At 41.3% G+C, this 18,675-nt stretch overlaps 2 protein-coding genes across 2 annotated transcripts; both read left to right on the forward strand.

Moving 5' to 3' along the window:
- The first annotated feature begins 3,738 nt into the window (after nt 1-3,738).
- LOC148770160 (uncharacterized) lies at nt 3,739-6,897 on the forward strand. The gene has a single exon (XM_088819016.1). It carries the CDS (start codon nt 3,739-3,741, stop codon nt 6,895-6,897), a length of 3,159 nt encoding a protein of 1,052 aa, XP_088675142.1.
- An 11,029-nt stretch (nt 6,898-17,926) lies between these two features.
- Nucleotides 17,927-18,253, forward strand: LOC148770161 (uncharacterized). The gene has a single exon (XM_088819017.1). It carries the CDS (start codon nt 17,927-17,929, stop codon nt 18,251-18,253), a length of 327 nt encoding a protein of 108 aa, XP_088675143.1.
- The last annotated feature ends 422 nt before the right edge of the window (nt 18,254-18,675 follow it).

Here is an 18,675-nt window from a genome sequence, read left to right on the forward strand (position 1 = left end):
TCATTCATTTGGTTAGGGTTTATATCAGGCTGTTAGTTTTAAAGATTATTTATAATCATCAATACCACAGATATTTGTAAATTATTTAATTTTACCTCAGTGGCCGGTATCCGTAATTCACCCTAAAATAATTAATGAAAAATGCGGCTAGTTAATATATGGTTTTGAAATAAGTTGCTTGACGGCATGTATTGATTTCACATAGTTGGCTTTGAAGTTGGACAAATAATAAAGTTAATTAGGTATTTCTCAAATCAAATATTTAATGGAACATGGGGCTAAATATTAATATTATGTACTTAGTAATTTGTCGTTAGGTATTGTATGTAGATTGTTGGTTGGCGCCGTTTTTTCTTTGTGAAAATGAAATTTCATTAGTCCTAACTCGCCAAAGTCAAAGGGATGATCAAATCTTCATTAATGAGTCGCCAAATTGTTTAGTAATTTTATGAGCTAAATAGTTGACCGACCCAAGCTCGTTTCTAAGAACTTTGGGTTCTAAATGGAGCTCAAACAAGGCTGCTCAGTAAAAATTGTAAGGGAGATATCCTATTCGAATTAGGACAATGCTAAATGGCCAGAATCTGGCCGGCCAGAATTTAATTTTTAATTATTTTTTTTTTATTTAAACTTTATACCATTTATACCCTTAATGGGGTGTTGGTTCCAAATTTAATGGTTGGCCCGAGTTTTGTGGCCCCCGAAACCCAACCCGCGGGAGGCAGATCCGGTCTGGGGCGGGTCATGACGGGTTCGAGCAGGATGCATGGCGGATTTTTTATTTTTAAATCAAAAATACGATGACCGAGAATCGAACGCAGGTTGCTCGAAAATGGATAGCAACCTCTACCACTGTGACATAGCAAAACATTTATTTGATAACTAGCAAAACTTGTATATATTTAAACTAAAAGTGTAAAATAATTATAATAAATAATATTATTAATTAGTATATTCTCCTAAAAAGAAATAAAGACTATTAGTTAGCATATTCATTATTATTAAATAATGTTAGTTATATTATTGAAAAAATGTAATATAATGAACTATTAAAATAAAGACAACGATATTAAAAGGACCTGAGCTTAATCGATTTAAATCTTAAGATTCTATTTAAAGATTTGAATAAAATGTATATGTAAAAAAAATTAAATAAATTTTACAATTTACGAATTGATTCTTATGATCTTTACAAAATAAATTTGTTATTTTTTTTGTAATAAAATTCAATTAAAAAATATATTGCTTAAATTATAAATAGTTAATTTGATTAATACGTCTTTGTCAATAGTTGAGCATAATCAAAATAAAATCTTGAATAAAGCTTACGAATTGGAAAAAATTGATTTAAACTGATTCAAATCTTAGGATTAACAAATTTAATCTTACAATTTTAATGAATTATATTTTATTATTTTTATAATTAAATTGAATTAAAAAAGACTATACTTTAATTATAAATAGTCAATTCGATTAATAGTATTAAAGGAAAATCACAACATAATATTTTGATTCTACTCATAATCTGTAGTTTTTTAATGTAGGAAAATTAATTGGAATGAGTTATAATATATTCTTGTCAAAATAAACAACATGTATAATTTGTAGTTTATAAATATATTCTTGTCAATAATTGTCCTATAGTAAAATAATTAATATTTTTTTTATATTAACTTGCTTTATTAATTATCGTACTATAGTAATATAAATATGTTCTTGTCAATAAATGAAGTTAAGCGATTCAAATTTGAAATGAGTTATAATTTTTTTTAAATAAACATGTTAATTTATTTTAAATTTCAGTTTTATTATTATTATTATTATTATTATTATTATTATTATTATTATTATTATTATTATTATTATTATTATTATTATTATTATTATTATTATTATTATTATTATTATTATTATTATTATTATTATTATTATTATTATTATTATTATTATTATTATTATAATTATTATTATTATTATTATTATTATTATTATTATTATTATTATTATTATTATTATTATTATTATTATTATTATTATTATTATTATTATTATTATTATTATTATTATTCTTATTATTGTTATTATTATTATTGTTATTAATGTTATTATTATTATTGTTATTATTGTTATTATTGTTATTGTTATTGTTATTATTGTTATTGTTATTATTGTTATTGTTATTATTGTTATTGTTATTGTTCTTATTGTTATTGTTGTTATTGTTATTGTTATTATTGTTATTGTTATTGTTATTGTTATTGTTATTGTTATTGTTATTGTTATTGTTATTATTATTATTATTATTATTATTATTATTATTATTATTATTATTATTATTATTATTATTATTATTATTATTATTATTACCACGGTAGTTTTCTACAGCTACAATTGGAGTTTGGGTTGCTTGGGTGGCTCCTCAATCCCCTAAACACATTTATTAATTTCCTAGATTACATAAAATATACAGGAGATTAAGAGAAAATAAATAAATTCAATATGAAAAGTCAAATTACAATGCAGGATATATTGGTAAATTCACCTTTTCTGGCTGGCCAGAATCTGACCAACAAGATTTACCGTTCAAAATAATACATCGGTAGTAGGTTAAAATCTATTATTTTTTTTTATAGAAAATATAAGTAAAGTTTAATGCAATTTGAACCAAATATATATATATATATATCTATATATATATATATATATATATATATATATATATATATATATACCTAATTGGGCCGACCCAACGGCCCCCCTAATTCGCCTAATAATTAGGTCCACCACACGAAAGCCCAATCATCTTCAAAATAAGGCTTGGGCCCAACAAAGTAAGCCCAACCCACTCAACGTCTTATAAATATATGTTTTACTCGTTTGTTAAGGTACGTTCTATTATGCACAAGTAATCTAGAGTTTTATTATCTCTATTACATCCACGATCCGTACATCAGACTTGAGCGTCGGAGGGGTTTTTGCCGGATCAACCCCCGACTTAGTTCACGTGTGCTCATTTCGCAGGGACCTCAGGATCATCAAGTTGTCACGCTACTGATCCGCTTTGCTCTCCCAGCTCGTTTTCTACACTACCCCAGGTGATCTAAGTAATTAGCATCATCATTTTGGCGCCGTCTGTGGGAACGATGCAAACCAGATCACGTAGCCAACAAGATCCTCCTGAGGCGTCTGCTCAGGGAGAAAATGACACAGCTAACAACCTCCCAGTCCATGGAGGCTCTGGCTTGCCACCTCCTCCACGTGCCGCGGATCCGCCTCGCGAGGTTCAGGTGATCCCCCCTCGGGACCCATCACTCGCCGATCCGCCACTCCCTGCTCCTCGAACGGTTCAAATAACCCAGGATGCGCTCCAACGCATGATAGCAGAAGCCTCAACTCGCGCCGCCACCGAGGCCGTGACCCAATATATCGCCACGATGGGAGCAAATGCTCCCAATGCGATACCAGCACCAGCTCCACCTGTGGTGCAACCTGTGGCACCACCGCCAGTCCAGAACCAAATAAGTGTCTCCTCCTCCACCTCGGACCCACGGTCCCGAGTGGCAGCTATCCACCAATCACAGGGGGGCACAACCCAGACAGCAACGTCAGCGCTCACCCCCACGGGGGAATGCGTCTCCACAGAGAGTCCATCTCTTTAATGAGGGAGAAGGCGAGGTAAACAGCAGAATGTCTCGCCAAATTCCCTTCCCTCAACCGAACAATCAAATTGGCAAAAGAATGCCCATCCCAGTAAGACGCAGTCCTTTCACCATCGACATCCTCAAAGAGGTATTACCTCAAGGAGTGAAGATCTCGGGGTTACCTCAACTTGAAGGGACCACTGATCCACAAGAGCATATAGAGAAATTCAACGCCATGGCAGATTTGTATGGCCCGACAGACGCTGCGATGTGCAAAATATTCCGCACCACTCTCTCCAAGAGAGCTATGAATTCGTCCAACTCTCTAGCCACAGGATCGATTGACACCTTCGCTCGATTGTCAACACGGTTCACTAATCAATTTGCCGTCATCAAGCAGTATGCCAAGACCCCAGCCCACCTTTTCTCTGTAGTACAGAGAGATAACGAAACGCTCCGCAACTACATCAAGCGTTTTGTAGAAGCCGTCCATGAAGTCCCCAGTGTAGGGCAAGACATGCTCTCCGGGATTATGCAACAAAACTTGAAGCCGGGTAGATTCAAAGAATCTATCGCCAGAAGGCCTCCAGGCAACCTAGAGGAGTTGCTGAATCGAGCCGAGAAATACGTACGTATAGAGGAAGCCTCTACCCATGTTCTTCCTAAAAGGAAGAGGAAAGATGACCGTCAGGACATTAGGAGGCGGGATGATCGACGTCCACCACTTCCACCTCAAGGCCAATCATCTTCCTCCTACAATAGGTTCACTCCGTTAAACACTCGCCTCACTGAAATCATTCATGTGATAAAACAAAGAGGTTTAACAGAACCTCCACGCCCTATGCAGCCAAATGCGAAACGAGAAAAGTCGGATCGCTACTGTCGATTCCATAAGGATAAAGGACATACTATCGAGGAATGTGCACAACTCAAAGTGGCCATTGAGAGGTTGATCAAGCAGGGCCATTTAGGCGAATACATCGATAAGCCTCGAAACAAGCGTCGTGATGACCCCCCACGCCGAGATAACAATCGAGATCAACCGCAACGACGAGAGGATGGGGGTCATCGGCGAGAGCAAGATAACAATGATAATCAACCCACTCGGGCAGTCATTGCCTTTATCTCTGGAGGACCGGCGGGTGGCGATTCACAAAATGCAAGACGCTCCCTCGCTCGGTCAGCACGCATGAATCAAGAGCATGCCTCTTCATCCGCATCTATCTACCAAATACGAAGACCTGATCATAGCATAGTTTTCAACTCTTCGGACCTTGAAGGTCTTGATGAAGATCATGTCGATGCACTAGTAATCACAGCATCAGTTGCCAACTTCCTAGTTAAGAAGATATTGGTGGACGGTGGAAGCTCAGCCGACATAATGTATTTCCACCCTTTCAAACAACTAGGCATAGATAATGCCCGGTTTAGCCCCATCTCCACGCCCCTAAAAGGATTCACGGGAGAGGGCGTGTTATCCATGGGAGAAGTGGAATTGCCCATCTCCTTAGGGGAAAACCCTTGTCGAATCACCAAGATAATCAAATCTCTCATCGTCGACAAGCCGTCCCCCTACAACATCATCCTAGGGAGGCCCGCAATCCACACATTCAAGTCAGTACCTTCCTCCCACCATCAAAAGTGGAAATTCCCCACTCCTTATAGAACGGGGGAAGTACTTGGAGATCGACGTCTCGCCCGAGAGTGCTATGCAAGGGCCCTGCGAGAACCATCCAAGAAACCTAAACCGTCCGGAAGGGGAGACGACACCCAAAAACCCGACAAACGGAAATGGGTCAATGCGATCATTAAGGACGATAGAGAAATCCTCATCAGTGTACCTGACGATATCATCAAGCTAGCGGCTGTCGAAGAGCTTAAATTCATAGAGCTCACACCTGGAGATGATTCCAAACTCCTACGCATCGGATCCGATTTAGATCCTGAGATGGAGAAGCAATTAGTCAAATTCTTGCGACACAATGGAGATGTGTTCGCTTGGAAAGCTCAAGATTTGTCGGGCATTCCCCCTCATGTAGCTCTACATCGGCTCCACGTCGACAAAAGGTTGAAGCCGATCAAACAAAGGAAGTGGACATTTCGGCCCGAACGCAACAAACACATCAAGGCGGAAGTGGCGAAACTTCTAGAGGCAGGTCATATACGACCAGTTCAGTATCCTGAATGGTTGTCGAACGTAGTACTCGTTCCCAAGCCCGGTGGCAATTGGAGGTTATGCGTGGACTTCACTGACCTCAACAAAGCTTGTCCTAAGGACCCATTTCCTCTACCTAGAATCGACCAACTCATCGATTCGACCTCGAGGTACGAGCTCCTCAGCTTCCTCGATGCATATCAAGGGTACAATCAGATCTTACTCGCCCCAGAAGATCAAGAGAGGGCTAGCTTCGTCACTGACCAAGGCATCTACTGCTATCAAGTCATGCTTTTCGGGTTAAAAAACGCGGGAGCCACTTACCAACGTCTAGTGAACGCAACGTTCGCCGATCAAATCGGCAAGAATATGGAGGTGTACACCGACGACATGCTCGTCAAAAGTGTCAAGGTCTCGGACCATTTAACCGATTTGGATCAGTGCTTCGCCACCCTGCGAAAATATAAGATGAAACTCAACCCCCTCAAATGTTCGTTTGGAGTAAGGGGAGGCAAATTTTTGGGATATATGATCTCGCAGCGGGGAATCGAAGCTAATCCCACAAAAATCGAAGCCATTACCTCCATGGCTCCACCAACATCTATCAAGAAAGTACAACACCTTAACGGCTGTCTGGCATCTTTGAATAGATTCATTTCAAGATCAGCGGACAGGGCTCTCCCCTTCTTCAAGATTTTAAGGGGAGGAAAAAAATTTAATTGGGATGAAGCATGTCAAAAGGCGTTCATCGAGCTGAAGTCATATCTTGCATCACCACCCTTACTCACAAAACCACAGCCCGGAGACACCCTTCTCCTGTACTTAGCTACCTCTGCTGATGCCATCAGCGCAGTACTCATCCGAGATGGAGAAAAAGGCCACCAGCCCATATACTACATTAGTCGCACCCTTCAAGGAGCCGAACAACGCTACACCAATATGGAGAAGCTCGCCATCGCCCTCATCAACGCAGCTCGAAAGCTTCAACCGTACTTTCAATCACATCAGGTGGTGGTTCTTACCAATTACCCCCCTAAAGCAAATACTAAGGAGTCCCGAGACATCGGGGCGGTTAGCCAAATGGGCGATAGAGCTGAGTGAATATGGGGTAGAATTCAAACCCCGCCCCGCTATCCAAGCGCAAATATTAGCTGACTTTCTAGTAGAAATGACCTCAGTAGAAGAGAGCACCTCCCTCCCTACTTGGTCTGTCAGCGTTGATGGATCTTCCACTACCACAGAAGATGGCGCAGGTATCGTACTAACGAACCTCGATGGAGATGAGTTCGAATATGCTCAACGATTCCAATTCACAGCCTCAAACAATGTCGCTGAGTATGAAGCACTGATAGCAGGAATCCGCCTCGCCTTAGCAGCCGGAGCGCGTAAGCTCCTAATACAAAGTGATTCCCAGCTCGTCGTCAACCAGGTACTCGGAGCTTACGAGGCCAAAGAAGACACCATGGCTAAATACTTAGCTCTTACACACACTCTATTATCCAAGTTCGAGAGCTACGAAATTAAACAAGTACCTCGCTCATGTAACGTTCATGCGGACAAATCAGCTAGGTTGGGAAGCTCCATGGCAGGCATCGGAAGCCAGAAGGTGACGTTTCTCACCTCACCTCAGCCGGAGATAGCTTCAACCAATGAGGTACAGTACAACGAGGAAGACGAACCATGCTGGTTCACTCCAAACATAAAGTACCTCAAGAAGGGAGAACTCCCAATTGACCTCGCCGAAGCACGGAAGTTGAAAACGAGAGCCGCTTGTTTCGTTATACTGGGGGAAGAACTTTACAAATGAGGATTCTCATTCCCCTATCTCAAGTGCCTCGACCCAACTACAGCAAACTACGTGCTTCGAGAAGTACATGAAGGCATCTGCGGAAATCATTTGAGCGGTAGAACCTTGGCTCTCAAATTATTAAGACAAGGTTACTACTGGCCACCAATGCACGAAGACGCAAAGAAATTAGTCCGGAGATGTAAGCCCTGCCAAGAGCATGCCAACATTCCTCACCTGCCAGCAACATTAATGCAACCGATTGACAGCCCCATCCCTTTCGCCCAATGGGGGATGGATTTAGTCGGACCATTCCCGCCCGCAACGGGAGGGCGCAAATTCCTCATTGTAGCCGTGGAATACTTCACAAAATGGGTGGAGGCTGAACCCTTAGGACGCATCCGAGAAGAAGAAGTCATCCAATTCCTATGGAAGAATATTGTATGTCGCTTTGGGATCCCACATTCCATTATTTCAGATAATGGAACCCAATTTTGGGCGACAAAGTGAAGCATGTTAGAGTAGGTGACCAACAAGCCAACTTGTGGCTGTGGTCTTCCATATTTATTATTGTAATAAACAAACCTTTATTCGTATTAATGATAAAACACATTGGCATTCTATATCTTTGTCCCTTTGTCACAAGCATAGATATAGTCCTTACAGTTATTACAAGTACTAGTAATTGATCGTTAGGATCGTGAGATATTTACTTAATTATTATAACTGTTAAACATGTTCCTAGTCGAAGGGTTACGCCACTAATGAGGATATCGGCCTTTCCCATTGAGACTAGCACTTAGTGTATGTGTACTGCATCTCATCAGTAAACGGTATTGTGATATCGGCATGCATAAGTGGGTGCTCGTAAGTTGACGAGTTCACTGAACTCGCTCACCCTAGAAATCTCTAAGTGGTTCCCAATAATCGAGTAGAGATATCTATGGTATAGTTGTACACCATTAGTCCTTATGACCTAGACATCACCGTGACTTCACTAGAGGACCAGCTGTATCGTGACCTGTCCCTGAGTTCCACCGAGGACCATCCCAAGGGCCAGTGTTCGTGCAGTCCGAAATCTAGTGGGAGGTCTGTGCATTGTAGTCGGGGATTCGATCGCTAGAATAGTCTTGGATGTCCTGTGTGTTCTGAAAGTTTGTAATCAATATAAGTCTCTGGCCAGAGCTGACTAAGTGATGATTAGAGAATTCGATTCTCTAAGTCATGCACGTAAGGATTACAACACTTAGAACGATCGCACCGTCATCGAACATATAAAGAGGTCTCGATGAACCAATGCCTCTAGTTCGATCGGGACATATGAATCGAAGGGACCGTACTGTACGTTAACTATATCTGAAGGTTCTTGCAGGCACTTCATTTGTATCTAGGGAATCATGACGCGTAGTTGCTAGACGCCAATCTTGATTCGTTGGGTGATTAAGGTGAAACGAGCTTCATCTTAATCGTAGACGAGTTTTGACCACAAAGGGTTGTGGGCCCACGGCTAGCTTACACCTGAACCATCGAGGGTCACACTGCTCGTGCACATGAGATCTTTGAATAAACGGTCAGAGATAAAATAGTTTATCTTTGCATGATTGGAAGTCAATATGATTGAATCCAACATTCGTAATTTGGAATTACGAATGAGAATAAGAAAAGGAAAAGAATAGGCGAACATGTTAGTGAACTTTCTAAATCGAGAAGTTTCCAAATTTAGAAAGTCCACTGAACTAGGGTTTCCACTTTTGGAAAGTTGGAAAACAAGAGATGGCACTCGTAATGACGAGGAAGTTATAATGATTCCGAAAATGTAATCGTTGCAATTTTTCGGTCATTGAATTGAGAGATACGAGCAAGTAAAGGAACTAACGAGCTTAAGCTGTTGGGCCCAGTCCAACTTAAGCCCGCTAGGGTTATATGCAAGGGACTATAAATACATGACTTATAGCCCTTACACAAACACATGAAACCCTAACCCTAAAGCGGCCGACCCTCTCTCTCTCGCCCTCTCTCCCGCGCGGCCACCACCGCACCTCCGTCGCCGGAACCGGCCGTTCGTCGGTCGTTCCTTGTTCGGTATTCTTTCTCCTTTCTTTTTCTTCCGTTTTATTCTAACTACTTCGTGTCTAGTGCCACGATTTAGTAGATCGAAGTATACGAGGTGAAATCCGAGAGGAGGAAGACTGTAGATCGAAAAGTCGAGGAGCAACGCACGAGCCGAAGCCGCACGCTGCCCCACGCGCCGTCCCGAAGCCGCGCGTACACTACACGCGCCGCCGTGACCTCACGCGCCGCTGCTGCCGTTGCACCGCTGCTGCCCCGATTCTACGGATTGGTTTCCGTAGTAATCACGAAGTGCTAATCGCTCCTACCTCACGCGTCAAGAGGTAAATATACGAAACCCTAGTTTCGTTTAGGGTTTAGTTTAAACTATGATTTCATGCTTGTGTTTGTATGATTTTATGTGATTATGTGTAATCGGTTTTAAATCATTGCAAGCATGTTATTTGGTTTAAATTGCGAGCATGTTAATTGATTTAAGTACGGTTAAGTTTATTAGCATGTATGTCGTTTTATTTTCGCTGGAAGCGCAAAGGTACGCAATTAATTGAATTTAATTTATCGGGCATGTTCTTATGTGTTTTTAAAGTCGTTTAAATCGCATAAATTTTTGTTTTCCGCTGCGTATGCGTGCCTGAAACCCAACAGTGGTATCAGAGCTCGTTGCGCAATTAATTGCGTTCGCGTTTAACATGCTATGATTTTATGCATGTTCGATTTATTAAAGTAGTGATTGTCGTATTATGTAATTGGGGGTTTTCGTAAGTTTAAAATATTTTTGAAATATTGTTTAGAATTTTTCCAGCTTTAAAATTGTTTAAAATTGGAAAATCGGATCTGAAATGGTTTTAAAAAACGTCGGTTTTTGTTGTTCGGATCGAACCGGTCGAACCGGCCGGTTCGATGGTTGTGTGCGGTTTAGTTGACCGAATCCACGTGGATTCGGGTCGGTCAGACCGGTTCTCGGTCCGACTAACCCGGCCCACTGATTTGGGTCAATTGGACCGGGCAGAACCGGACCGTTTCGGTCCGAACCGGTCAGACCGGTCGGCCGAACCGGTTCACTGAAAATAAAAAAAATAAAAAAAAAAAAAAAAAAAAATTATTTCAGATTTCTAAAATTAAACTTAAAACAAATTGATTTTAATTTTTGGAAAATTATTTTCAATTAATCCCAATTAGATAATTGGATCGACAATCATCTATTTTAGTAAATAGGTGTTAGATTAATTAATTAATTTAAATTGTTAAATTAGTTTCAATTAATAGAACACGCGTATAATGTTGATTATACTTCAACTTAATTAGTAGTACCTCAATATTATTTGAATGATTTATGCTAGTTGAGGTTCTATAATTATTTTGGAAATCCGATAATTAATTAATGTAATTAATTATGTAGTTAGGTCGTATGTTCCTCTTAGGACAATATGCGCTTCCATATACCTTTAGAGAACATAGATGTAGGAATCACATAGACCAATCCAAAACCTTCTGATGAGATAAAACACTTTAATTAAAATCCCTCATTCTTTTAATTAAGAATCATTTCAAGCTATAAAGAAAAACCCAATCTGTTGAGTTATTTCTTTCCTTCTACCAACGGTTGGATTATGTGTAGCCCTTTACTATAGTGCAGTAAGCCGTGTTAGCGGGGAGTGCTATGGTAGAGTAAGCTGTAATTCAATTGACATAGTGATGAAGGTAGCCATAGAAAAGGGTTATGTTGAATTAACGTGGTCGGCTAGATTAACTAGGGACTGCATTAGTTTGGCATAATCTAGTTCTATGAGCATCTTTGATTGGTAGGTTAGACTTGACACACGACGATTTTGATATTCGCGAGATTAACTTAGGTCATTATCAAGTGTGAGGAAAATTAATTTAGGGTCATATTGTGGATATGATTGATTGTGATCTACCTTTGGGCAAATATAATCGGGCTAGATTAACTACGGGTTATATTTGTCTATTGGACCTAAAGCCCATTAAGAAAAATCAGTTTTCTCGTTTGTCTACTAGAGGGAAGTGGAATTCGATAAAATTAGTGGGAGAACAATTAAATAACATAAGTCCAAACATTTAATTGTAACAATCATTTAACGCGAATCTCTAATAATCCTCTTCTCTATATGTCTCAGATAATCATGTCTAAGAATCCCATAATGTCAATCCTCGACAATAAACTCAATGGCCCTAATTACCTAGATTGGTTGCGTAGTCTTAAGCTTGTGCTAACTGTTGAGGGGCGTCTCTACGTTTTGAACGAGAGGCTTCCCGCCACTTTACCTGCCACAGCGACTGATGCTGAAAAGGAAACTTATGAAGTTTGGAAGAAAGATGACACTCATGCTAGGTGCTATATGGTAGCCGCCATGGAGCCCGCGCTTGCGAGGAAATATGAGTCTCACTTGCATGCTTTCGATATAAAGGCTCATCTCGATAGCATGTATAGTGAGAATATTAGGGCATCGAGGTACGCTGCTACAAAGGAGTTGATCACAGCGAGACTGCGCGAAGGGACTTCGGTCCACGAGCACTGTCTCAAAATGATCACTCTCCTTGAAAAGCTAGTGAATCTTGATGTCACCCTCCCGGCCGAGCTCTCGTTGGATTTGATCCTGTTGTCTCTTCCTAGTTCCTATGAATCGTTCATAGTGAACTTCAACATGAACAAACTAGATCCTCCCTTGGATGAGTTAATGAACATGTTGGTCAGCTTCGAGTCCACCATTAAGAAAGAGAAGTCTGTTCTCGTTGCTGCTACTTCTGGAAAGAAGAGTTCTTTCCAAAAGAAGAGAAAGGAAAGAGTTCTTTTCCCTAACAGCAAGTTCGAAGTGGGTGAAGGTAGTGGGGGCCCCAAAGCAAAGGTTAGCAAACAAGTTGATGATGCTTGCCATCACTGTGGAAAGAAAGGACATTGGCGCCGCAACTGCAAGGCTTACCTAAAGCAGAAAGGTTCTGAAAAGGGTACGTATTTCATTGACGTAAATTTATCTGTCAACTCTTCTTCTTGGGTATTGGATACGGGCTGTGGCTCACATTTGTGCAATGATTTGCAGCTAATGACAAGAAGTCGAAGACTTAGAGCGGGTGAGACCTACCTAAGGATGGGGAATGGAGCAAGAGTTGCTGCTGAAGCCATTGGCACTATTTACTTAAATGTTTTGGATTCTAGTTTTCCTATTGTTTTGAACGATTGTTTATTTGTTCCGTCGCTCATTAGAAACCTTATTTCTATTCCTGTATTAGACATTGAAGGTTTTACTTTTGTTTTTGGAAATTCGATTTGCATTATACAAAAGAATGAGAATTTAATTTGCAAAGGACGACTATTAAACAACTTGTATGAACTAAATCCAAATGAAATACCTATTAATGTTATATCAGCAAAACGTAAGGAGATAGATCATAACCCCGCACAACTTTGGCACGCTAGATTAGGTCATGTCTCTTTAAGAAGGATGAACGATTTTGTTAGTGAAGGATTGTTCTCTTTGGAGGACGTGAAATCACTACAAACTTGTGAATCCTGCCTTAAAGGGAAAATGACCAAGTCACCCTACAAAGGGAAAATGGAACGAGCCGAGGGTCTTTTGGATTTGATCCATACAGACGTATGTGGTCCACTAAGTGTTAGTGCGAAGGGTGGATATAACTACTTCGCTACCTTTACCGACGATTATTCTAGGTATGGGTATGTGTACTTGATGAAGTATAAGTCTGAAACTTTTGAAAGGTTCAAAGATTTTAGACACGAAGTGGAAAAGCAACTCGGACGAAGTATTAAGAAGCTACGATCCGATCGTGGTGGAGAATACTTGAGCATCGAGTTCATTGACTATCTAAAAGAGAATGGGATACAATCCCAATGGACTCCACCTGGAACTCCTCAACTTAATGGAGTATCCGAACGTCGGAATCGAACTCTATTGGATATGGTTCGATCAATGATGGGGTTCACAAACTTACCGGCGTATTTATGGGGTCATGCACTTCGTACTGCCGCGTATTTGCTGAATAGAGTTAACACCAAAGCAGTTGAATCCACACCTTATGAACTTTGGCATTCCCGAAAACCCAATTATAAACATTTTAGGATATGGGGTTGTCCCGCTTATGTGAAGCGATTAATGGGAGATAAGTTGGACAGTAAATCCGACTTGTGCTATTTTGTGGGGTATCCCGAAGACTCGATGGGATACGAGTTCTACTATGTCAAAGAAGCAAAGACGTTTGTTTCAAGAAATGCCACCTTTTTGGAAAGGGAGTTTCTATCCGATAGAAAGGGCAGCATGATAGAACTTGAAGTAGTTCAAGAACCACAAAGTGAAGTTCAAACACAAGAACAAGCAATCGAACCAATACAACAAACCACTAATATACCTCCTGAACCTATGGTACGTAGATCCGAAAGAGTTCGGAAATTGCCGGATAGGTTATTCCTCCTCAAAAATGATGAAGATCATGTTGATCTTGGACGAGATCCAAGAACATACAACGAGGCCGTATCGGATGCGGACATGGGACATTGGCTAACTGCCATGAAATCCGAAATGGACTCCATGTACTCCAACAAGGTATGGACCTTGGTAGATCCACCTAAGGGAATTGTTCCTATAGGCTGCAAGTGGATCTATAAGAAGAAAATTGGAGTTGATGGAAAGGTGTCGACCTATAAAGCTAGATTGGTAGCAAAAGGATACACTCAAAGGCAAGGTGTTGACTATGAGGAAACCTTTTCGCCAGTCGCGATGCTGAAGTCCATTAGGATTTTGCTGGCCATAGCTGCGTGGTACGACTACGAGATATGGCAAATGGATGTGAAGACCGCCTTCCTTAATGGAGATATTGAGGAAGAAATTTACATGGCGCAGCCGGAAGGCTTCATATCTTCTGGAAGTGAGCAAAAGGTTTGCAAGCTCCAGCGATCCATTTATGGATTGAAGCAAGCATCCCGTAGTTGGAACATTAGGTTCGACTCAACTATCAAAGAGTTTGATTTTGAGAAGAATCCGGAGGAACCTTGTGTATACAAGAAGGTTAGTGGGAGGGCAGTGATATTTTTAGTGCTTTACGTTGATGACATTCTACTCATTGGGAATGACGCAGGAATGTTACAGCAAAACGAAAGCATGGTTTTCCACACGTTTCTCAATGAAGGATTTGGGAGAAGCATCTTATGTTTTAGGAATACGCATCTATAGAGATAGAGCAAGAAAGATGCTTGGCTTATCCCAAAGCCTGTACATAGACACCGTTATGAAACGGTTTAGCATGGAAGAATCCAAGAAGGGATTCTTGCCAATGTCCCATGGGGTTCGTCTCTCGAAATCTATGTGTCCCCAAACACCTAGTGAAATCGAGGAGATGAAAAGGACGCCCTATGCTTCTGCCATAGGAAGCATAATGTATGGCATGCTGTGTACGAGACCCGATATTGCGTATGCTGTGAGTGTCACAAGCAGATATCAGTCTAACCCCGGCCCGGCTCACTGGAAAGCCGTGAAAGATATCCTCAAGTACTTGCGAAGGACTAAGGATATATTTTTGGTCTATGGGGGTGCCGAGTTGAAATTAGAGGGTTTCACTGACTCTAGTTTTCAATCGGACGTGGACGACTCAAAGTCGAATTCTGGATTTATATTCACGCTTAATGGTGGTGCCGTGTGTTGGAAGAGTTCCAAGCAAAGCACGACGGCTAATTCCACTACCGAAGCGGAATACATTGCAGCGTCCGAAGCTGCAAAGGAAGGGACTTGGATAAGGAAGTTCATCCAAGAGTTGGGTGTCATTCCTGATGCTAGTGATCCAGTACCGTTGTACTGTGACAACACCGGAGCCGTGGCACAAGCTAAGGAGCCACGATCTCATCAGAAGTCGAAGCATATTCTGAGGAAGTATCACGTGATCCGAGAGATCATTGATAGAGGTGAAGTTAAGGTAGAACGAGTCACCTCGGAAGAGAACGTTGCAGACCCCTTCACGAAGCCTTTACCAAGATCGGTCCATGAGAAACATCGAGAGTCGATGGGATTGCGGTTTATGGGTAGTTGGCTTTAGGTCAAGTGGGAGATTGTTAGAGTAGGTGACCAACAAGCCAACTTGTGGCTGTGGTCTTCCATATTTATTATTGTAATAAACAAACCTTTATTCGTATTAATGATAAAACACATTGGCATTCTATATCTTTGTCCCTTTGTCACAAGCATAGATATAGTCCTTACAGTTATTACAAGTACTAGTAATATATCGTTAGGATCGTGAGATATTTACTTAATTATTATAACTGTTAAACATGTTCCTAGTCGAAGGGTTACGCCACTAATGAGGATATCGGCCTTTCCCATTGAGACTAGCACTTAGTGTATGTGTACTGCATCTCATCAGTAAACGGTATTGTGATATCGGCATGCATAAGTGGGTGCTCGTAAGTTGACGAGTTCACTGAACTCGCTCACCCTAGAAATCTCTAAGTGGTTCCCAATAATCGAGTAGAGATATCTATGGTATAGTTGTACACCATTAGTCCTTATGACCTAGACATCACCGTGACTTCACTAGAGGACCAGCTGTATCGTGACCTGTCCCTGAGTTCCACCGAGGACCATCCCAAGGGCCAGTGTTCGTGCAGTCCGAAATCTAGTGGGAGGTCTGTGCATTGTAGTCGGGGATTCGATCGCTAGAATAGTCTTGGATGTCCTGTGTGTTCTGAAAGTTTGTAATCAATATAAGTCTCTGGCCTGAGCTGACTAAGTGATGATTAGAGAATTCGATTCTCTAAGTCATGCACGTAAGGATTACAACACTTAGAACGATCGCACCGTCATTGAACATATAAAGAGGTCTCGATGAACCAATGCCTCTAGTTCGATCGGGACATATGAATCGAAGGGACCGTACTGTACATTAACTATATCTGAAGGTTCTTGCAGGCACTTCATTTGTATCTAGGGAATCATGACGCGTAGTTGCTAGACGCCAATCTTGATTCGTTGGGTGATTAAGGTGAAACGAGCTTCATCTTAATCGTAACTCGAAGGGGACGAGTTTTGACCACAAAGGGTTGTGGGCCCACGGCTAGCTTACACCTGAACCATCGAGGGTCACACTGCTTGTGCACATGAGATCTTTGAATAAACGGTCAGAGATAAAATAGTTTATCTTTGCATGATTGGAAGTCAATATGATTGAATCCAACATTCGTAATTTGGAATTACGAATGAGAATAAGAAAAGGAAAAGAATAGGCGAACATGTTAGTGAACTTTCTAAATCGAGAAGTTTCCAAATTTAGAAAGTCCACTGAACTAGGGTTTCCACTTTTGGAAAGTTGAAAAACAAGAGATGGCACTCGTAATGACGAGGAAGTTATAATGATTCCGAAAATGTAATCGTTGCAATTTTTCGGTCATTGAATTGAGAGATACGAGCAAGTAAAGGAACTAACGAGCTTAAGCTGTTGGGCCCAGTCCAACTTAAGCCCGCTAGGGTTATATGCAAGGGACTATAAATACATGACTTATAGCCCTTACACAAACACATGAAACCCTAACCCTAAAGCGGCCGACCCTCTCTCTCTCGCCCTCTCTCCCGCGCGGCCACCACCGCACCTCCGTCGCCGCTTTGTCGCCGGAACCGGCCGTTCGTCGGTCGTTCCTTGTTCGGTATTCTTTCACCTTTTTTTTTCTTCCGTTTTATTCTAACTACTTCGTGTCTAGTGCCACGATTTAGTAGATCGAAGTATACGAGGTGAAATCCGAGAGGAGGAAGACTGTAGATCGAAAAGTCGAGGAGCAACGCACGAGCCGAAGCCGCACGCTGCCCCACGCGCCGTCCCGAAGCCGCGCGTACACTACACGCGCCGCCGTGACCTCACGCGCCGCTGCTGCCGTTGCACCGCTGCTGCCCCGATTCTACGGATTGGTTTCCGTAGTAATCACGAAGTGCTAATCGCTCCTACCTCACGCGTCAAGAGGTAAATATACGAAACCCTAGTTTCGTTTAGGGTTTAGTTTAAACTATGATTTCATGCTTGTGTTTGTATGATTTTATGTGATTATGTGTAATCGGTTTTAAATCATTGCAAGCATGTTATTTGGTTTAAATTGCGAGCATGTTAATTGATTTAAGTACGGTTAAGTTTATTAGCATGTATGTCGTTTTATTTTCGCTGGAAGCGCAAAGGTACGCAATTAATTGAATTTAATTTATCGGGCATGTTCTTATGTGTTTTTAAAGTCGTTTAAATCGCATAAATTTTTGTTTTCCGCTGCGTATGCGTGCCCGAAACCCAACAAAGCATTGGTGCCTCGGCTTGGACATCAAACAGTTTTTCACATCCGTAGCCAATCCACAGGCCAACGGTCAGACGGAGGTCACGAATTGCACTATACTCCAACACCTTAAAACAAGGCTTGGAAGTGCCAAAGGGAAGTGGGTGGAAGAATTGCCTTGCGCCCTATGGGCTTATCACGCAACCCCACGAGCAGCAACCGGAGAGTCGCCCTTTAATCTAGCGTTTGGCACAGAGGCTATCGCACCCGTTGAAATCGGTGAACCATCTTGGAGAATCACCAAGTATGATCCAGTAGCTAACGAATAAGCTATGCGGGGAAGCCTGGACCTCGTAGATGAGCTACGAGAGGTCGCATGCATCCGACAACAGATGTATAAAACACGCATGGCCAAGGCCTATAATTCAAGGGTCCGCCTTCGATCCTTCCAAGTGGGAGATTTAGTCCTCCGAAAAGCTGAAGCCTCGCGCCCCATTGGTAAGCTCGACCCGAAGTGGGAAGGACCATATAAAATCACACAAGTGGTCAATAGTGGAGCATATCGTCTCGAGAACATTGACGGACATCCTATACCCAGAACCTGGAATATAGGAAACCTCAAAAGATTCTACGCTTGAGGTATATATTAACTTTACTTCAAATCCGTGTAAGTTACTATCCATGTCTCCCTGGAGAAATAATCAAGAGAAAAAAAAAATTGCTACTCTACCGCAATAGAATAAAAGAAGAT

The sequence above is a fragment of the Erythranthe guttata genome, chromosome 6 (genome assembly GCF_056151865.1).
Source record: "Erythranthe guttata isolate IM_541 chromosome 6, IM_541, whole genome shotgun sequence".
NCBI lineage: Eukaryota > Viridiplantae > Streptophyta > Magnoliopsida > Lamiales > Phrymaceae > Erythranthe > Erythranthe guttata.

Excerpts from the sequence above, each read along its gene's own strand:
- LOC148770160 (XM_088819016.1), top strand. The coding sequence starts at position 3,739 with ATGCCCATCCCAGTAAGACGCAGTCCTTTCACCATCGACATCCTCAAA.
- LOC148770161 (XM_088819017.1), top strand. The coding sequence starts at position 17,927 with ATGCGTGCCCGAAACCCAACAAAGCATTGGTGCCTCGGCTTGGACATC.